At 51.8% G+C, this 21,664-nt stretch overlaps 1 protein-coding gene across 1 annotated transcript; it reads left to right on the top strand.

Moving 5' to 3' along the window:
* Positions 1–827: 827 nt before the first annotated feature.
* FSCN3 (fascin actin-bundling protein 3) lies at positions 828–20,820 on the top strand. The gene is made up of 6 exons (XM_050953207.1): positions 828–926; positions 13,195–13,891; positions 16,923–17,041; positions 17,495–17,654; positions 19,585–19,755; positions 20,615–20,820. The coding sequence occupies exons 1-6, from the start codon at positions 828–830 to the stop codon at positions 20,818–20,820; spliced, it is 1,452 nt and encodes a 483-aa protein (XP_050809164.1).
* Positions 20,821–21,664: the final 844 nt, after the last annotated feature.

Here is a 21,664-nt window from a genome sequence, read left to right as displayed (position 1 = left end):
TGTGGGATGAGCAGTTCATAGGTGGCGCATGGACAGCGCCTAGCACGAGATCTCAGGTGGGGCCTGTGGACATTACCGTAATGCATGTCAGAAACAGTAATAAAGTTTTTAAAAGATCTTGCTGTCTCAGCCCTTCGGAGCAGGCATTTTATCTGCCAGGTAGTGACGAGGTTTACAGCGGCCTTAGACATGCTCTGTCCAGCCCCAGGAGCTCCTGGCCCCACTTACAAGGAAGAGGAGAAACGTGTTGTTATCTGCCAGCATTTCACCCTTGTTGCAATAACTCCGTCATTTGTGGGACTGGGTGCCCAGGTGGTGGGGAGACCCAGAGGGCCTGGGGCTGGCCTAGTGGGGGATGTTGCCTGGAGGAGTGTGGGTGCTCAGGGGGGTTGCACCGCTAGTTTTCTCCAGGGGAAAGTGGAATTTGTAAGGGAGTTGGACCGTCACCCATGAAGGGTGTATGTTGGACCTGACCCAGTGCTCACTGAAGTCAATGGAAAGTTCCCCCAACTGACTCCAGCAGACAGGAGGTCCAGCCCATTATTAGGCAGGACTTGCAGACTCTCACCAGCTGCCGTGATGTAAGCTGCGTGTCACAAAGGCCAGGCCTGCAGGGGCAGAACGTATGCAGGGATCCCTGCCCAGGTGGCCCCCTGGGGTGCAATGGCCCTCCCTGCTTCCTGACTGCCCTTGAGAGGGATCTGATGGCCTGTGAAGGTGACCTTAGGGCTGAACTGGGCCTGACGGAGTCATCCAGCCAGGGGTGCATGCAGGACTGATGTCCCACAGGACTAGGCAGTCACAAGCTGCTGCCCTGCTGTGGAGCCATGAAGGTTGGGCTGATTAACTGGGCTGGGAGTTACCTCACCAGCGAATGCTACGGGGATGGCGTCACTGTCCTGGGAAACTCACTGGGCAAGAAGCAGGTGAGTGACGCTAAAAATCCACCGTGATGCCAAAGATTTGCAACCCGCCCCTGGAGCAGAGCCAGCCGCGCTCCCCGCAGGCTCGGAGCCGCCCCCATCGGGGTGGCCCATAATGTGACAGCGTAAGAAGCTGGGGTTCAGCCTCTATCCCTCACCCCCCGCATGAATGTTGATTCCACAAGGAAGGGGGGTTTTCTAGGGGTGCATCTTCTCTCCTAGCAGAGCGCACTGGGGAGCTTTGCTTCCTGCCCGAGCGCATTGCTGCTGAGATCACGGTTCCCGGCCCTGGCCAGGCAGAGACGCTGCCTTCCGCCTGCAAAGATGGGCGTTCCTGCCCTGCAGGCCAGGATGGCTGAATTCCACACGGGATAGGCACTGTGGGCCACTGCAGTGTGGTTATAATCCAGCCCAAGGCAGAGAGGTGCCCTCAAAGGGCAGGGGCAGGGGCAGGGGCCTTGCTGTAGTGTGCCCTCCTCCTCCCCCAGTGCGAAGTGCTCCCAGCCCCTGAATGTTATTGGCTCCCAAGGTGATGCCAAACCTCTCACAGGATAAGTAGAGAGACGCCATCCTTCCCTGGCAGGTTTGCAGACAAATTCCAGAGGTGACCTGTGGAGGGAGCATTGGGGCGGAAGGGGGAGCAGACGGAGGGAAAATCAGGGGACTAGCAGGGTTACAGGGCGGAGGGCTGCTGCACTGCATGATGGAGTGAAGGAAAGGAATCTGCCAGCTAATTTCTTGTAGGCTTCTTGGAAGGCCTGGGGCTCATGGAGGGGTGGTGGCTTTGCAGGCCAGCTCAGGGAGGGGGTTCCACATGTAAGGGCGGGTGACACGGACAGAAATGCAGCTGCGGTTGCAGGAGACGTGAGATGCAGGATAGCAAGGCTGGCATCCTGGGCAGAACAGCAGGGCTGTGATGGGCTGGAAGGGGAGGATAAGCAGCTTGAACTGGATGTAGTGGCGAAGGGAGAACCAGAGGGGGTGGGGGTGGGGGTGGAGGGCAGGGATATGGGCAGATTGATAGACACAGGTTTTAACCCAGGCAGGTGTGATATGCATGGGCTGGAGAAGGGTCATGTGGGGGCCAGGGAGGCTGGAGAGGAGCGGACGAGACGTGACAGGCTCCTCATCCCATCTGCAGCCCCCCTTGCTTCCTTGAAGAGCCTCACTAGACAAAAGCCGAGATGCAAGTGCATTGCTGCAACATGCCCAGAAAAGGCCTCCAAGGGGCACGGACCCCAGGGCCTGGCCCTCCCCCCACCCTGGGACTGCACATAGGCACAGCAGGGCCAGTCTGAACTGACTGATCCCAGCTCTGGGCAGATTTTGGCAGGAAGAGGCAGGGATCCTGTGGAAAAAATAGCACGTGATCATGCAGTTGCAGACGTATATAATCCAGCTACATGAGAAGCTGAACTGAAGTTGCCCAAGCTTTGACTTTCAAGTGCTTGATGTTCCAACCTTACTAATGGTCTGTTCACACGGGTGTTTTTGTAATTTCCTATGTTTTTAAAGAAACCAACTGGAATTCCATCATATGGTACCATACTGACACCCACATGGGTCATCAGCGGGGTTGGAACTTTTAAATCCTCTAAACAGACCCCTGCCACTTGAGTTAATGTAGTAACTGGTAGCAGTAGAAGGTTGTCATCCTCTGTGTGGCCCAGCATGAGACGGGACGAGAGACACACTGTGCCAGTGAATTTCACAGCAGAGGGATGGTGAGACTCAGGGCTCGTGGGTTCCAAACCAGGCTCTGGAGGGGAGGGGAGTGTGCTTTAGTGGGCACAGAGTCTGCTGCTCATTTCCCCCACAACTGTGACTCTTTCTGTCCTGTCCCCTCCAACCTGTCCTTTTCCCAGTCCTGTCTTTCCTCGACTCTGTTCACTTCCCCAATCCCAGTCCCCACTCCTCAGGCTTCTCATTCCAGCGCAGTCAGTCCTGATCTCCCCCTGCCCCCAGCCTCCATTCCCAATCTGCCACACCCTTGGGCTTCTTGTCTGAGTCTACTTCCCCCATAACCCACCTGCAGGTCCTCCTCTTGTCCCCTCTGCATTCAGGTCAGAGGGCTGCCTCCTCTACACTACCTGGGCCAGCAGGGGGGTCATTGAGAGCACTGGAAAGCCAGCCTCCCTCTGCTCCTAGACCACATGGCTGGACCTGAACCCAGCACCTCCGGGAACAGCTCAGAGCTGCCATTGCAGGGAAAGTCACAGCTTGGTCACACTTCAGTAGATTTTAAAGCTACAGCATTAAAACAAAAGTTGTCAGAATGTTTTTAATATGGGCAAAACAATGTATTTTTTCCTAGCCTGTTCATGGAAATGGCTAACTCGTTCTGAGTGAATTTTTTAACAAAATTTCAGCCAGAGATGGACACACTGCATGGAAAATGTCATTGCACATGGGTGAAACTTGGCAAGGTTATAAAGCAACTCGAAGCAGATCTGGCAATGGTGCAGCTGAGGGGGTGATGAGGGTAGGAGGGGGGAGGCAGAAATGGAAGCTGCATTTCCCTTGTGGTTTAGTGCACCGCGAGAGGCTGGGGCTGAGGAGCGGACCCAGGCGTCCTACCTGGCTGGTATGAGGAACACTAGCCCCATCAGTGCACCGACAGCAGTGAAGCTGAGTGAGGGTTGAACTCCAGGCGTGTCTGGGCTAGGGGAGCGCCCAGCCCTGCCTCATTATAGACAGGAGCGGTGCCAGGATTTTTGGCGCCTTAGGCGGGGGTCCTTCTGCGCTCCCAGTCGGCGGCAATTTGCCGGCAGCGGGGTCCTTCTGCGCTCCCGGTCTTCAGGGCACTTCAGCGGAGGGTTCCGGAGCGAGTGAGGGTCCCGGAGCGAGTGAAGGACCCGCCACAGAATTGCTGCCGAAGACCCGAAGCGCGGAAGGACCTCCCACTGCCGAATTGCCGCCGAGGGCCGCAAAATCCCGCCCTCCCAAATCCTGGTACCCTAGTCGCCTAAATGGAAGCACCAGCCCTGATTATAGAACTTAGTGCCTATCCGAGCACATCAAGTCTCTGTCCCCCACTCCGCGAGGCAAGTGTGGGGCTGTTCCCTGCAGCCTAGTCCCCAGGACTTTCTCCTGTCTAGTGCCAAAGGCCCCAAGCCAGAGGGCTCCTGCCCCTTTCCTGGGAGATTATCCCACAGCCAAATACCATTCACCATGAGCAAATGGCCCCTGAGATTCAGCCCAATTGCTCCCTCTCCTACTTTCACCCCATGATGGCTCCTGTTTTCCCATAACCCCTTTCCCCCCAGGTTGGCAAATGAGCAGCTCCCACCAAGCAGTCCCTGCTCCCCGTGTTTACCCCTCTCAGACACTCAGGGGGTTTTCACCTCCTGCCCCCATCAGCTGAGCTACGCTGGGCACACCCAGGGCTCATTGGCGGTGAGAGGCTCCCCGTGACTTGGCTGGGGTTGAGCTCAGGGTCCTATTTCTTAACATTGACCATCACAAATCACTCCCTCAAGCATTTTTCTCTCCATGATGCAAACTGAGCCTGCGTGTCTCTCTCTCAGGGCTGGATTTAGGGGCAGCAACTGCCTGTTGTTAAGTATCAGAGGGGTAGCCGTGTTAGTCTGGATCTGTAAAAGCAGCAAAGAATCCTGTGGCACCTTATAGACTAACAGACGTTTTGGAGCATGAGCTTTCGTGGGTGAATACCCACTTCGTAAGATGCATGTTGTTAAGGACAAAAGGGAAGATAGAATGTTTGAGGTAACATGTTTCAGGTATTCCATGGGTGGATTCATTTTTCACTAACTTCCTAGAATGTTCCGGATCTTTGTAGAATCTCGTGGAACCTTCCAAACTTTCCGAGAACTACCTTTTCCTCGAACCTCCCAGAATGTTGTCAGTCAGGCCCTGGCGGGTATCTAAGAGGTGCGGCGTCACCAGTCAGACAGTGAGATATAAGAACGAAGTGAAGTGAGAGCCCAGCTGCGGTATTGTGAACCTTGTTTTGTTGTGTAATTGTGAAAGTGTACTTGTGTTTTAAGTCTTCAAGAGTGTAAGTAGCGACTCTCTGACGTTGTGCTTCAGTTCACGAGGGCAAAGGTGAGAAAAGATACTTTTTGAACTAAAGCACTAGGGTAACATTCTAAGGCTGTCACCTACTTTACCACTAGTTAATGCTGGTCCGCCCAATGTGGGTGCACAGTTCCATTTCTTGATGTTAGTACCTTTCAGTTATTCTTAAAATTAAAAAGTTTCTATAAGCTTAGTGGAAACTATTTTTTAAAATTCACTTATGCATGGTATGAATAAATACCGATTTATAGATCCTGGCCTGCAAATGTATCATCTTATATGACAGGGATAAATCATGCATGCAAATGTGCACCAGAGTCATGAAATGGGCTACAAATGCAATAAAAAATTAGGTATTCAAAAGTTTAACAAATGGAGAGGAAGTGCTGAAGACATTTCTCACCTGGGACACCATTTTGTCTAGGGCCAGCCCTTGTCTCTCTCACCAGGACGTTATACGCTTCTCAGGTGCACCGTCAGCTGCCAAACACACCATCGACTGCTCCTGGTAGCTGCCATTCCATGACAGTTTGCGTCCGCCTCTTGCCCCACCACTAAACAATCTGAGATGGGCCCATTGTCCGTCGCCTCCTCTCCCAGCAGGTCCCTGCGTTCCACCGGACGGCTCTGCAGAGCTCTCCAGCTGTCTGAATTGGAGTCGGTCAGTTCTCAGCAGATGATGGCCAGGGGCTGGGAGAGGTGCCAAGCACAGGAGCAGACTAGCCAAGATCCCCTATTCAGGGAGGTGTTTTCGGCGTGTCTGGATGGTTCTTTTCCTCACCACCCTGGCTGCTTCCAGAACAGGGAATTAAGATGGCAGAGAGAGTCCATGCTGCTCCCAGGGTTTCTGGCTGTCACCGCTGAGGGATTGTGATGTCATATAGGCTGTTGGAGGAGCCAAGGATCGTGGGAGCCAGGAGAACCCCCAAGGTTCTGGACCAGTAGAGCCACTGGCTCCTGCAACTGTTGTTGCTTTTTGTTCTTCTGTTTGCATCCTTTGTTGCTGGTTTCTGTTGTCCTCTGGCACCAGTTGGGCTGCTGGTACGTCTGACACCATGTCATGTATTGCTTGAGCATAGCAGGCTTCAGGGCAGGCTCTTGAACCAGTCACGGCCTGGTAACAGAGCTCCCAATGTAGAGAGAGACAAGATGAGTCACTGTAGGTGTGGCTGAGGTTAGCCCAGGTAAGAACTGTTGCACACTGTGCCCTCTAGTGGTCAAACATCTTAAATCTGAAGTTGAACTATGGCCTCAAGGAGAGCCAGTCAGGAACTGGTCAAGGAAACTTTTTTTTTTTGTCAAAACTAAAACTTTGTGTGGAAAAGGGTCGTCTTTGATGCATTTCTCAACTTGAAAAAAATCACTGTTTTTTAAAAATTTGTCAAAAGCTCCCATTTTGGCATTTTCAAAACAAACATTTTATTTTGTTCAGTTCTAAATGACCTTTTTATTTTGAAATATAATCTAATTACAGCACATGTTTCTTTTAAAAAAGAAGTGATCTGAATCAAATAAAAACATTTTGAAATTATCAAAATGTAACATTTTGACTGGACTAAATCAATTTTAAAAAAATTATTTTTGGTTCACAACATTTTTTCAAACTTTGACCTTTCATCCTGACTTGGGGTAGGAAAAATGTCTGAGATCTCAGACATTTTTGCAGGATAGGAAAACAATGTTCTGCCCAGCGCTGGTGACAGTCATTGATCAAATCAGATGCTGGTCGTCTTTATTATAGAAGCAAAGAGCTTGAGGATAGTGGAAATGTTCTGTCTGGTCTTCATCACTTCCCCTCCACCTCCACGGCAGGCCAGGGTGAGACTGTGCAATCTGTCCATCTAGACAGGTTTTTATATGGTGTCTATTAACATATCCTCTAAAAGCCTCCCAAAATTCTATAGGTCGCACATGAGAGCTCTCTCATCGGGGTGTGTTTTGCCAGCCTGTTTTGTGTTGCTAGTGTTACTACAGGGAGGTTAGGATGAAGAAATGGGTTTTGTATTGTGCTTTGAAGCCAATGGGGTAGCTGCCTGTAGCTGCTGGCCTGTCTTCCTGGCTCATGAAGGACTCACTGCCTGACCAGGTTTATTCTCCCAGTGTAGGACACAGGCAAAACCTCAAACACAAAATAGTTCCTCCCCTTTGATGGTCTCAGTCCCTCCTGCTTCAGGGGTACTGCAGGAACCCATCTTCCTCCTACATGTCCTTAGTCCTCCTCCAGGCCATCTGCCTGGGAATTATCCTCTCCAAGCCCTACTAGAGAAGCCAGCGGTGATTCAGCTCCTCGACTGAGCCAGCAGCTGGCTTTTGTAATCCCTTCCTTCCTTCGTTCCTTGCCAGTGGTGTCTGATACTGAGCAGAGCCGGCTGGGCCCTGGGTCTTGAAGGGGCTGATCACCCTATTACAGCAGCACCCATCCTGCTCTCTGCCCAGAGCGAGCTCCTGCTGCATGGGCCAGCAGCTGAGAAAGCCCTGTCTCTCGCACACACGCCTACTGCATCCTTGGCACTGACAGTTCTCTTGTTCCAGTGGGACGTAGTTGTGGGTGAGGCCATGGCCATGCAGAGTGAGATGGTGCCTCAGGGAGCTTGGAGGGCTTTGATGGGGAGGACCAAACACTTGAGTGTGACTCAGTCTCCAACAGGGAGCCAATGCAGAGGCCAGGGTAGGAGGGTCTGGGCTCTCAGTGAGACCTGCAGGGCGATGGGCGCTTCGTGGTTTGTGTTGCTGAGCAGGTAGGTTGTAGCTTTCTTCAGGGCGTTGTTTTCACACCTAAGTACAGGGAATTACAACAAAGGGGCTCAAGTATGATGTAGGTGAGCTGCTACCAAAACTTCCTAATCTCTCCTTAGTGACAGTGACTACGCCAGAGGACTGGCAGGTAGCAAAGGCTGTCCTCATATTGAAAACGGCTGCAGGGTTGAGCCAGGGAGTTAGACCTGCTTGACACTTTACATCCATTCCCAGCACATTGGTTGAACTGATGATTAAAAACAGGCTAACTAAGTATCTGTGAGGCCATGGTCTGATAGGGTCTAACTAGCAGAGATTCCACAGAGGAAAATTGTGTCTCACTAAACACTGAGAATTCCTTGAACATGTCAATAAGCTAGTGGATAACGGAGAACCAGGTGGCAATTTATTTAGACTTTCAAAAGACCTTGGACAAGGTCCTGCCCAAGGGGTTCCTTCAGGAGCTAAGTAATCATGGGTGAGAGGCGAAGTATTGTCTTGGATCAAACACTGGCTAGGAGACAAAAGGCAAAGAGTAGGGTTCAATGGTTCATTTTTACCATGATAGCAGTGTGACGGAGCAGGGCGGATTTGACCTGGGAATGTTGCCGGGGAGTTACAGTGGGGATGAGAAGGTAGCTAGCTGAGCTGTAACCTGAGTCAGGAGTGGGATGGGGAGAAGTGACACCTTCTGCCTGGGAGACTGAACAAAGGAGAGGAGGAGCAGAGGGGAGGGGGAAGAAAGCTGCTGGGGGGATTTTTAGGGTCAGTTTGGGCTGGGTGGTGCAATGCAGGGACCCCCAAGGTGGGGTCTAAGCTCCCTGAATCCCCCAGAAGGACTTGATTGAGGGGTTCTGGTTGTACCTACATGCTCTGCTTGAGACTGTGTTCCTGTTATCTAATAAACCTTCTGTTTTACTGGCTGGCTGAGAGTCACTGTGAGTCCCAGGAAGAGGGGTGCAGGGCCCTGACTCCCCTGCACTCCGTGACAAGCAGGTTAACAGCAGGGCCTCAGGGTTCCATACTAGATCTTGTGATTATGTATTTATTAATGATCTGGAAAAAGGAAGGGAGTGAATAGTGAAAGGAAAAAAATTGCAGATGAGACAACATTATTTAGGTTAGTCAGGACCAGAGAAGATGGTGAGGAACTGCAGAGAGACCTAACCCAGCCAGGGGAGCGGGCAACATGATGGCAAATTAAATTGAATGTAATGCACATCGGAGGGACCCACATACATTACTCACACACCTCCTAGGAGTCTAAATTAACTGTCTGAGCTTCAGAAAGGGATTTGGGTGTCCAGTGGAGCCCTCTGTTCAAAGTGCAGCTGCAGTCAGAGAAGGAAGCCAGATGTTTGACTCTGTGAGGAAAAGGATGGAGAATAATACCAAAAACAGGATAATGCCTTTATAATAAATCAATGGCGTGGCCTCACCTGGGTGCTTTCTGCAGTACGGCTCACCCCCATCTCCAAAAGGATATTGCAGAACTGGAGGGTGTTCAGAGAAGTGTGACTAGAATTATCCAAGGCCTGGAAACATGCTCCTAGGAAGAGAGATTGAAAAGGCTGCAATTGCTACTTAGAAAGGAGACAAGTCAAAGGGGCCCTGATAAAAATGTATCAAATCATTAATAATTTAGAGCAGTGGGTCTCAAGCCTATTTGGTCACGCTCCCCCTTCTTTGTGTGTATTTATATCCCCTACTCCCCCTTGCTCCTGCCACATAAGTCCATATACTGCCATCCAGCTCTGAAGGCAGCGCTGACGCCAGCAGCAGCACAGAACTAAGGGTGGCCTGGTATGGCATCGCCACCCTTACGTCTCCGCTGCTGCTGGTGGCGGCGCTGCCTTCAGTGCTGGCGCCTGGCTAGTAGCCGCTGCTCTCCTGAAGCTTCTCATGCACCCCCTAATACATTCTGTGCTCCCCCCAGAGGAGTGTGCCCTCCAGTTTGAGAACCTCTGGTCTAGAGAAGATAGAGTGGGAATTTCTGTTCTTTCTGTCTCATAACACAAGGACAAGGGGACACTCAATGAAATTCAAAGATGGGAATTTCAAAACTGCTAAAGGGAAATACTTTTCACGCCGGGGTCATTCACCTGTGGCACTCACTGCCACAGAAATTCCTGGAGACTAAGAACTTAAGAAGATTCCAAAATGGATTGGACATTTATCTGGATAACAAGATTATCCAGAGTTATCATAATTAATGACAACAATAATTCTGGCAAGCGATATTAAACCTTGTGTTTCAGGGTTTAAGCCAGTATCCAACTATATAAGAGAGCATGGATTCACCAAGGGTAAGTCATTCCTGACTAACCTGTTTGCCTTCTATGATGAGATAACTGGCTTCGTGGATATGGGGAAAGCGGTGGACGTGATTTACCTAGACTTTAGCAAAGCTTTTGATACGGTCTTCCACGGTATTCTTGACAGCAAGTTAAAAAGTATGGATTGGATGAGTGAACTATGGGTAGAAAGTTGGTTAGATCGTCAGGCTCAGCAGCTCGTCGAGATCAATGACTTGATGTCTAGTTGGCAGCCGGTATCAAGCGGAGTGCCCCAGGGGTCGGTCCTGGGGCCAGTTTTGTTTAACATCTTCATTAATGATCTGGATAATGGGATAGATTGCATCCTCAGCAAGTGCTCGGGGGAGAAGAGGGTAGGGATAAGGTCCACAGTGACCTAGACAAATTGGAGGATTGGGCCAAAAGAAATTTGATAAGGTTCAACAAGGACAAGTGCAGAGTCCTGCAGTTGGGATGGAAGAATCCCATGTACTGCTACAGGCTGGAGACCGACTGGCTAAGCAGCAGTTCTGCAGAAAAGGACCTGGGGATTACAGTGGACAAGAAGCTGGATAGGAGTCAGCAGTGTGCCCTTGTTGCCAAGAAGGCTAATGGCATATTGGGCTGCATTAGTAGGGACATTGCCAGCAGATCAAGGGAAGTGATTATTCCCCTCTACACGGCACTGGTGAGACCACATCTGGAGTATTGCGTCCAGTTTTGGTCCCGCCACCACAGAAGGGATGTGGACAAATTGGAGAGTGTCCAGTGGAGGGCAACAAAAATGATCAGGGGGCTGGGGCACATGATTTACGAGGAGAGGCTGAGGGAACTGGGGTTATTTAGTGTGCAGAAGAGAAGAGTGAGGGGGGATTTGATAGCTGCTTTCAACTACCTGAAAGGGAGTTCCAAAGAGGATGGATCTAGACTGTTCTCAGTGGTGGCAGATGCCAGAACAAGGAGTAATGGTCTCAAGTTGCAGTGGGGGAGGTCTAGGTTGGATGTTAGAAAATACTATTTCACTAGGGAGGGTGGTGAAGCACTGGAATGGGTTACGTAGGGAGGAGGTGGAATCTCCATCCTTAGAGGTTTTTAAGGCCCAGGCTGGGATGATTTAGCTTGGGTTGGTCCTACTTTGAGCAGGGGGTGGGACTAGATACCTCCTGAGGTCCCTTCCAACCCTGATATTCTATGATTCTATGACTCAGATGAGACCTATCTGTGGGGCGGGATGGGGGGGACAGATTATCCCACATCTGCAACTGCAGGTTTCTTATACTTTCCTCTGAATCATCCGAGGCTGGCTGGTGTCAGAGACAGGATATTGAGCTAGATACACCTGGGGTCTGATCCAGCCTGGCAAAACCTGTGCTCCTAATAACCAAGCTGAGGGGAGGAGGGGAGGTCACAAACATGAGATCATTGGCGCCAATCCAATTCCAGCAGCAGGGGGCTCAGTCTTTCACACAGTCACAGGTGGATAAGGATGTTTTCCACGGGCTTGGCTACTTGTGCATCCAGGAGCAGTGCAGAGTCTAGGGGACACCAAGGCTGCCGAGATCTTGGTGACCTGACAGCAGACGCCCTCAATGGGGGGTGATTTTATGGCAATGGCAAATTCTTCAACAGGCTGCTAGCTCCCCACCAGCATCACTTCAGTCTGCCCAGGCTGTGGGTACAGCCAGCTGCCCTAAATCCAGCTGCTGCTGTCCACTGTGGCCTTGTGCGAGCCAGGGGGGATGGGGCAGGTTGTGTTTGCTTTATCTTGTCTAGAAATAAGTGTCCCAGGCTTCCCCTGCTCCGGCTCCTGCTCCCTTTGGTTGCTTTTCTCTAAACTCTGGCTACGCCGTCAGTCCCTTTCTGATACTGAGGTGTCGAGGTCTGTGCTCGGTATTTCAGGTGTGTCTGTACCCCAGCAGTGCAAGGAGGAACTATCCCGGCCCTGTCCCATGTCTCTCCACAGGCAGCCCCCAAACTTCCCTGGCCTCTTTCTGCTGTAACAGCACATGATAAACTCACACCTCGTTTGCTCCTTCCTGTCCCACAGGTCTCTTTAAGCAGTGCTGTTTCCAGGATCCCCTCTCCCACGGCGGGGCTGGATTTTGGATTAGCTCCATCTTCCCAGGTCGTGCGAGTCCTGCCCAGCTTCCACCTCTTTAGGGCCCTTCGTATTTTCACTCTGTCCTGAGCTCTGAATTTACTGACCTGGCTAACGTCATTCACAGTCCATGGCCTTCTCCGGGTTATTAATGAGCCTGTTAAATAAGATGGGACTTAACCTGGTCCCGCGGACGTCCACTACACGCCTCTCTCCAGCAATCTGCATTGCCATTGATCTGGGTCCCCTTTGCCACTTTCTGTTTCATGGCAATTAACCCAGGGGTCTCGCAGGAAAGCCTGGCTACTAGCACGGGAAAGCCAATGGTCCAGGCCGTTCAGTTTTAAATGGGGCAATATAGGTACAGCTGGCTCACAGCATCCCAAGCTCTGGTGTTGGGAACATGCTGCTGAGAGGTGTGGGGGGACGGGACAGGGAAGGGTGAGAAGGGCTGGCATTGAGCAGGGAGCTGGCTAGCTGCTCAGCTGGGTGTCAGACTGGGAGCACAGCAGACAGACAGTTCCAGAGGCAGCGAGCGGCCAGTGTTTCACCCAGGGTTGGAGGAGAACAGGCAGAATGCTTGAAGGGAGTTAGACCATGGAAGTGGCTGGCTGTTTTAGCAGGGCGGCATGTGGGGGAGTTATAGGGCCCAGTGAGATCTGGGAGCTATTTGGGGTCCTAGCTATGAAAGGCCCTGGAGATGCAGAGAGTGGTTTTTATTGTATAGAAAGGAGAAGCCCCCAGCAGCCTCCCAGGGTGGGTGCATGGTGCTGTGCATACATGTGTGTGTGAGTAAGAGGCAGAGGGAGCTGTATTTGTGTTCTGGGAATGACAGGGCTTGCACCTCCAAAGGAGGGGATTGCTCACTGTCTCTGGCGACTGTGGGGCAAGGAGCGAGTGGCATGGAGCTCTGGAAGGCGACGTTCGCACTGGGTCCTAGGATGAGCACTTAGCAATCAGGGCAGTGGGATGACCCTGGTGGGTCACTGGCACTGCAGACACCTGGAGACAGGTTAGAAGCAGCAGCATGTCAGATCACAGCTCAAGGCCAGAGGGGTTTCTCTAAGAGCTAATCAGCTGACTCTGGCTCATTGCTTCCTCACAGACCTGGGAGCTGCAGGTCACCATGAAGCAGGAGAAGCAGACCGTGGTGGAGCTGCTAGGCCATCAGGGATGCTATCTCGTAGTGGATCCTGATGGATCAGTCCGGTGCGGGAAGCCAGCATCCGTCCAGCAAAGCCAGTTCCTGCTGGAGCTGCATCGCAGCGGCAAGTGGACTCTCCAGTTGTTGGACAGCAAGAGGTACCTGGAGTCAGACGGGGAGGATGTTTTCTGCATTTCCCGGAGCCCATCCCCCTACCAGAAGTGGCTGCCCCAGCTGGCCATGCACGTCCACATTGTGCTGTACAACCCTACCCACCAATGCTATGCCCGAGCCGATGCAGACTTGGACAGGGTGTGGGTCGACACCCCGGTGCCTTACCTGGAAGAGTGCGGCTTCGTGCTACGGTTCAGGAACGGGATGTACCACCTGGAGACCTCCAGCCACAAGTTCGTCTCCAGAGTGGAGAAGCTAGCCAAGAAACCCTCTGCACAGACGGCCTTCAACTTAAATCTGAAGCCCAGGTGCCTGGCTTTCCTGAGCGACCAAGATGGGTGTGTCCTGTACCCTCAGGGCAAGCGGGGGCGCTTGTGCCTTGGAGACAACCCCAAAGAGGAGGAAGAGTGGTTCGTTATAAAGAGGTGTCCGCAGTGGGTCAGTCTGAAAACTAAGGCCCAGAGATACGTGTCCATCATATGTGGCAAGTAAATTCCATTTTCCAGTCTGAGCATGTGTGGAGGGCCCAGCTGAAGGATGCCAGGACATGCCCCCTGGACCTAAGTCACCATCCTGGTAGACAGTTCTTTGGACAAGTCCTGCTCTGCCTTAGCCCTGTGAAGCCCACCCCGACTGCAGTGAGCTTGCACAGAGAACAAGCTGGGGTAGAATATAAGTGGTTCTCTTTTTCATAGGATTATTTCGGGTGCAGGATAGCTAGGGCATGGAGCCACAGAGCGAGAGTCCAGACACCAGTTCACATCCCGACCATGGCAAAGCTGTTACGAGGGGCCAAATACCCATGAGCGAGTATCACATGAAATGGGGTGAGCGGGGGTGGCGGGGGATGTCTCAGAATGGGACGTGTGCCTACATCACAAAAACCCACCAGCACCCCCATTGCTGTCCTTAGCAGGGGACGGAGGATTGAATAGGCCATGGAGAGGGATCTCCCTGCTCATTTCTACAGCAATCTCTCTAGGACAGGGCTTGCTATACCTTGGCAGAGTAGTTGTGGGGAGCTTGTCCGGCCACTGCCCATGCGGTACCTGTGATGAGGATACATACAGGACTTGCTCATCAGAGCTAGCAATAGCCAGCACTCAACACTTTAAAATACAGTGATAGGCAGAGCAGCGACGGTGTTGCATGTGATGCTTACACTGAAACCTGCGTAAGACTTTCCAGAATACGTAGCGGCAAGCAGGGTAGTATAACCTCACCACACGTACAGAGTCTGAGCTGAGATTTCCCATGCCAGAAGTCTGCCTCAGGTCAAACACTTCTTTTGGTAAGTGGCAGATAAATTGGCTCAGCTGGTTCTGTGGCCGAGACTAGGGGGACGTGGGTTGTTTTGCCAGCGTTACAAAAACCCTTAAAACTGCTTTATTAAGAAGCTCTCACAAGGTTGCCAACTCCTGCAACTTAACTGTGAGTTTTGCCATTTTTTGCTGTTTTTCTTAAAGCCCCAGCTCCTGGAGGCATGTGACTGGGGAAAAATTCAGCTTTCTTTTTTTTTTAAAAAGGAACTTTTTAGGCCACCTGTTTAAAATGTGAACCCTAAAGTTGATGACTGTGGTAGGCAAGTAAAAAGAATCCATATCTTGCTATTTTTAAGTCTCATGACTTTACAGCCACGTTATGATTTTTCGAGGTCCAACCCTTTTTGAACGCTTGAGGTGGGCAGGACTTTTCCTGCCATTTGCTGCTCCTCAGTGCTGGGGGCTGCTGTGCCACTGGGCACTGGAATTGTGAGGAGAGAGACTATCCCCCCTTTGCTCTCAACCCCTCCTCCCCCGCCCTGGGGACCTGGCAGTGAGGAGGAGGAGAAGGAGGAACCTGCCTGACTCAAATGCAGAGGGGTGGAGGGCAGGGGAAGGAAGAGTTGCAGGACTTGGGGGGGGGGGCAGGGGCAGAGCCCAGCAGGAAGGGAGAATAGGAGCGGTGTGGGAGGGGTGTGCAGAAGAAGAGGCTGGGGGGATAGAAGCTAGGTGGAGAGAGACAGGAGCTGGGGAGGGAGGGGATGGAGCAGCAGAGGACAGAAAGGGAGTGGTGTGGACAGGGGCAGAAGGGTCTGTGGCCACTAGAGCACGTGCCCCTGTGGAACCTGGAGATGAATCCATTATCCCTGAGTGTCAACATTCCTCTGCTGTCAGCAAATAGCTGTGAAACCCATGGGCCAACTGGGTCTCCAGCCCCCTAGAGATGCAGGTCCATATGGAAGATAACAGCCTATCGCTGCTGTTTTCTCAGTAGTCACTCAGCTAGCTCCAATGGAGGACTGGGCTGTGGATCTGAAGATTCCCAACCGCGGGGATCAACTTATTTCTACATGATGAAATGTTTGTTTTGAAAATTTTTATGTGGTTTCTTTTTTAAACGTGGTAAGTTACATAACCCCTGCCCCCCACATTAGAAAACATGAAGGTTGAGCAAAATAGAGCACTCAGAGTTAGGAAATGCCAGAACTGAGCTTGTTTGGGCAATCATCAATCGACCTCCCATGTGCACATGGGTTATAATAATCACTTGATTACCCGTTCTGTTCATTCCTTCTTAAGCACCTGGCATTGGTCACTGGATTAGATGGACCTTTGGCCTGACCCAGTGTGGCCGTTCTTATATTCTTATGGTAGTCTTTAATTACATAGTCACATACTTTTTTTCCCACCTGACCCCTGCCTCATTCAGTGCCCAGCATGGCTCAGTGCTGTAAGCCCCTGGCTGCGTTTGCTGCAGACATTGGAAGGCAGAGGCAATGGCTGAGGGAGGGCATGCCGGGTCACTTGCCCCCTCAGATTTGCTGCTTGGCTTGTACTGAGCATGCTCAGTAACACCTGCTGAAGCTGCTGCCCTCACTCCCCCCCCCCCCCCCCCCCCCGGACTATCAGCAGGCCTGAGTCGTCTCTGTGGGAAGTGTGTAGGTTTGTAAGGCTGGGGACTGAAAGCTGGGAACGGATATCTCAGGATTAAGGCAGAGCTGAATGCCCTTCTGGCAAGTTGGTTTTTGGCCCTGCCTTGACACAGAATTCCTGTGTGATGCTGGGCAAGTATCTTAGATTTTTCAGGCTGCCACTGCATGTTCGTCATTTTCTGCGATCCCCACTTGAGACACCAGGAGTCTGATTTGCAGAAGTGCTGAGCGCTCACAGCAGCTGGAGACATAAAGTGCAAACTGCGCTGAAGAATCATGCCCACAGCATCTCAGTTTGGGCTCCCACAATTAGCTGACATGTTGGGCTTTAATCTCTGTGCTTCAGTTCCCCACATGTGAAATGGGGATTCTCCCCACCGTCCCTCCCCAGGGTGTTGGGAGTATATATTCATTCGTGTTTTTAAACAATCAAGATACAACAACAAGAGCATAGACCGCTGGGGCCCTGATCCCTGACTGGGAGCTCTAGGAACTGCTCTAATTTGGAATCCGAATCGCAAATAGACCCTGAGCCAACGGATGGCACCGTGTCAGAGTGCATTTGGCTTGACATGGCCTGATTTTCTCCCCTTCTGTGCAGACATGGAAGTGTATGCCGGCTCGGACAAAGTGACCCCAAAGTCCGTGTTCCACTACGAATTCGATCCTGACACCAGTGCGGTGCAGCTAAAGACAGTTAACAACCACTACCTGGCCCAGGTGAGTGAACCCTCTCCCGGCTCATTGAGCGATGCTGTCAGCCCAGAGAGCCTGAGCCTGCACTGCAGCAGTGGGCGCTTTGCTCACCATTGTATTGCTTGAATCTGACTCCTTCTGTTTCTAGGTGACCGGAACTCAGCACACTATTCCAGGGGAGGGCGTCCCGTCGATTTACACGATATTATAATAGTCCCTTAATGACCCACAAAGGATAATTCCATGGAATAGAGACATGGATGTACAAGGCAGTATTGCCAGGATTCACGCTGTTTCTTTAAGATGTAAACTACCCCCACCAGATCCCCAGGGAACCTCCTCCCTTTCATGGCACAGGGCTGCTCTTCTTGAGCGCGGAGTCCTGGCTCTCCTGACTTCCCGGTGCAGGGCACTAGTAGGAAGGACACCTTGGCACCAGCTGGTGGGAGCTGACCTCTTTCCTTCCCTTCCCTGCAGAGAAAATTCAAGAGCATAGTGGCAAATGGGAGACGCATGGAGCCAGAGACCAACTTCCGTGCCCTGTGGCATTATGGGAAAATCTTCCTGCAAGCTTTCAACGGCCGGTACCTGGGCACCATGCCCGTTGGGCTAGTGGTGGCCAGTGCTATGCACCCAGGTAAGGCAAATGGGTGGGGGAACCTGCCAACAGCTGAGCAATGCAGCCCCTTGGCATCTCTGTGGCACTTATCTGAGACTTCAGGACTTGTTGCCTCTCCCGTGTGGGGAGGGATGCGCGTTCTTAACCCTCCCTGCCAGGTGTCACTGGACCCACCCAGTTGCACTCACACCAACATCCCCCTGGTCTCTCACATACCCGATATGCCCCCACCCACCTTGCTCTGAGAGCAGGTGGCATTTCTCTGAGAGGCCCATCACCCCCACTCTGGGAGGGATCACAGATGAGGGTCTCCCTCCCTTCCTAGGGGCTCCGCGTGCTGCCTCCGCCCTGCCCCCAGCACCTCAGGGAGCGAGAGAGACCATTGCAAGGAGAACTTTTAATTCTTAGTGAGTGAAATTTGGGTTCAGAGGCTGTCACTGGGAGGACAAGCCCCATAAGTCAGCATCCAGAGCTGAGTGTCCTCCTTGCCCCTGGTCTGAGACACCACCCTGCTAATCCCGTGTCTCCATACTTGGGCAGCCCTGTGTGGCCAGCTGATGCCAGCTCCCCTCGGTGGCTCTACCAGCAGGAGGTGCTCATGTAACAAGTGGCTGTAGCCCTCTCCCCTCACTTCTCCCTTTCCCCACTCCATGAAACATCTGGGCTGCAACAGCTCAAGTGACCAATACTCTCCTCAACTCACCTCCCAGCCCACGGTGCAGCCCCAGGCCTCTCCCACTGCCCAGGAAGACAAGGAGGAGCTCATGTGTCAGAGCCACTTGGGATGGGTTAGACCCCCTTTGGGATGCCATCTGATGTACTGGGGTTTCACTGAGCCCCTGGGGTCCCTCTCCCGAGGTTCTCCGGCCCCTTGCAGTGCACACACAGGTATGGCCACACCCAGCTGCAGACATAGAATGAAGTAAGCTTTGTGTGTGAGAGGATTCACCCAGCACTCATGTGCACACTCCTTCTGAGGGGTAAACCCAAAATAATACTGTCTTGCACTCTATAGAAAGATCTGCACAGCGCAGACTCATAAAATTCACCCTCTTCCTCAATGTGAAGAGATATATGCACAACTTCTTGCCTCCTGCAGTTAGCAATTGCACAAGCTTTGTTTAATAATAAACCAAACAAATTTATTAACTATAAAAGGCAGATTTTAAGTGAGTATAAGACATAACAAACAAAACAAAGCAGATTACTGAGCAAATAAAACAAAGTACTCAAGATAAGCTTAATACACTCAAGAAACAGGTTACAAAATATAATTTCTTACCCTAAATGTTATTTTAGGCAGGTTGCAAAGTTTCTCTGGTTCAGAGTTCCAGTTATACCTCTTTTCAGACTGGACTTCCCCCTGCCTTCCCTTCAGGTGTCTTTAGGCATCTTTCTTCTTGGGCAGACAGGCCATGGGGTAGAGCCTCGTTTGCCCTCCTCCCCACACTGAAATAGGATTTACATAAGGCAGGAATTTTTTGTTTCCCAAACTTGACCCCCCCCCCGTCTCCTTTTAATGGAAAGTTACAAGAAGTCCCCAGTAATGTTTAATATCAGGTGGCAAGACCACCTGACCTGGTAGTGTCACAGCTACCCTCCCAGGATGCCTCCCAGGAGGGAGGGAGATTAGTATCTTCACAGTCTTGGCTGTATCTTCACAGTCAAATCTGATGGCCTGTTTGGTGGGTGTCTCCCAAATACACACCTAATTGTAATTGTTACATAGTCCATACTCCGAAATTTAGATACAGAAAAGATACATGCCTACAAATTGGATAATCACATTCAGTAAATCAGAGCCTTTCCAATAATACCTCACAGGACCCATCTTGCATAAAACACATCTTAGTTACACCATATTCATATGGTAACAATATTTCCATGAAGAATATGGGGTGTAATGTCACACCGCTGACCTGCCTCTGCCACCCCTCCCCTCCCGCAGGGCCTGGTGAGGCCTTTGGAGTGCGCCTGGCCAACCGCTCCTTCCTGGTGCTGTGTGGCAGATATGGTTATGTGGGGAGCTCGGCCTGCCATGATGTCCTGCAGTGTAACCTGTTGGACCCTGACTGCATTGAGCTGCTGCCCTGCAAGCCGGGCATTTACCACTTCCAAGGTAAGGGAGTCCTGGGAGCCCTGACCACTTGGTGCTGAGCCTGGCTCTGCCTCGGGGCAAATGGGGCCCACATGAACCCGACCTCAGTCCCACCCAGGGCAGAGCAGCTCAGTGCTGCGTGGCAGGGGGTGCAGCAGCAGCAGCCAGGGTGGGGTATGCCGGCTGGGGAGGGAAGCAAGCTGTATGCTCCTATTGCTGTACGCTCCAGCTTCGCACTCCCACGTCTCAAGGAGTGTCCCTGTTTCACCAGATCTGCAGACCCGGAGGCAGAAACCTCTGGGAAAGCCAGAGTGCAGGGTGGAGGGTATTCGCCTCCAGGCACCTTCTTGGGCCGAGATTAGAGGCAGCCGCCCCCCAGCTGGAGGCAGATGGATGGCACCAGCCCTTTACCAAGCAGGGGGGTGGAGTTTGGGTCCTTACTCCTCACCCTGGCAGGGGATGCAGAGTCAGCACGTTCGGCTCATCGCAGGGGAGTGGGGGGAACAGACCTCACTCAAGCCGTTGCAGGGGCATCAGGCGCCGCATGGAACTGTTGATGACTAAGGCAATATGCCTGTGGGCTCCGGGGCGCTGCCCGGGGCTCTGAGAGGGGACCCAGCGGGAGGAGAAAAGTGCATAGTTTGGCCAACAGTAAATGGGATTAGCTGGTGAAGATGAGCATCTAGTTTCCAGGCTGGTTGGGGCATGAATGTGAGTTTGGTGACTGCGCTCTAACCTACAAATCCAATGTAATCAGGAGAGCCCCTTGGCCTCTTCAGCGAATGCTCGCCCAGGGCCTGTGTGCCTGGGGTGGAATGGAAGCAAGGACCTGCTCGTGCTCCCCTGAGCTATCACCAGCTCTCCTTCCTTCCTTCCCCAGCCCACGGCAGGAGCTTTTGGTCTCTGAGCTCAGACGGCACCTTCAGGACCTGGGGGAAGTTCGCCTTGAACTTTTGTCTGGAGATCCAAGGGAGTAACATCCTGGCTGTGTTAGCCCCCAATGGGTACTACATGCGAGGAGACCGGAGCGGCACCCTCCTGGCAGATAGCGAGGAAGTCACTAGCGAGTGCCTCTGGGAATTCTAGATGGAGGAAGGTACAGAGGAGTCTCTCCTTTCCCATATGTTGCTGGGCTGGCCGAGTAGCCACTATGCCATTGTCTAGGCGTGCAAAGACAATGGCCTATAATGCTGACCAGTATTGTCTCACTATTTCCTTGTGCTCCCCCCGTCTGTCTCTGCCTCTTGTCTCTTCTCTTATATTGTAAGTGCTTAGGGGCAAGGACTGTCTTTTTGTTAAAACAACGAGGAGTCCTTGTGGCACCTTACAGACTAACCAATTTATTTGGGCATAAGCTTTCGTGGGCTATAACCCACTTCATCAGATGCATGGAGTGGAAAATACAGTAGGCAGGTATACATACACAGCACGTGAAAAGATGGGAGTTGCTTTACCAAGTGCGGGGGGTCAGTGCTAACAAGCCAATTCAATTAAGGTGGAAGTGGGCTATTCTCAACAGTTGCCAAGAAGGGGTGAATGCCAAGGGAGGGAAAATGAGGTGCTAATGAGGCCAATGTAATCAAGGTGGCCCATTTCGAACAGCTGACAAGAAGGTGTATCAGCAGGGGGAAATTAGTTTTTGTAGTGACCCATAGTGGCTTATGGTCAAATAAATGTGTTAGTCTCTTAGGTGCCACAAAGACTCCTAGTTGTTTTTGCTGATACAGACTAACAGGCTGCCCCTCTGAAACCTGTCTTTTTGTTGTGTCTGTACACCGCCCAGCACAGTGGGTTTCTGATCCATCGCTGGGGCTCCTAAGCACTAATACAAATATTAAATAATATCCAGTTGGAGTCCGGTAGGTCTCAGAGGACAGGACAGCCCCCCTCTTCCCCCACCTGCCACAAACACTCCTGCTAAGTCTTAGCA

Source organism: Gopherus flavomarginatus, chromosome 1 (assembly GCF_025201925.1).
Source record: "Gopherus flavomarginatus isolate rGopFla2 chromosome 1, rGopFla2.mat.asm, whole genome shotgun sequence".
Taxonomy (NCBI): Eukaryota; Metazoa; Chordata; order Testudines; family Testudinidae; genus Gopherus; species Gopherus flavomarginatus.
The sequence above is the reverse complement of the archived record's forward strand: the minus strand, read 5'-3'. Positions and strand labels throughout refer to the sequence as shown.

Coding starts and splice junctions, on each gene's coding strand:
- FSCN3 (XM_050953207.1), top strand. CDS start 828: ATGAAGGTTGGGCTGATTAACTGGGCTGGGAGTTACCTCACCAGCGAA. Junction 17,655..19,584: donor GGCCAGTGCTATGCACCCAG/GTAAGGCAAATG, acceptor CCCCTCCCGCAG/GGCCTGGTGAGGCCTTTGGA. Junction 19,756..20,614: donor GGGCATTTACCACTTCCAAG/GTAAGGGAGTCC, acceptor TTCCTTCCCCAG/CCCACGGCAGGAGCTTTTGG.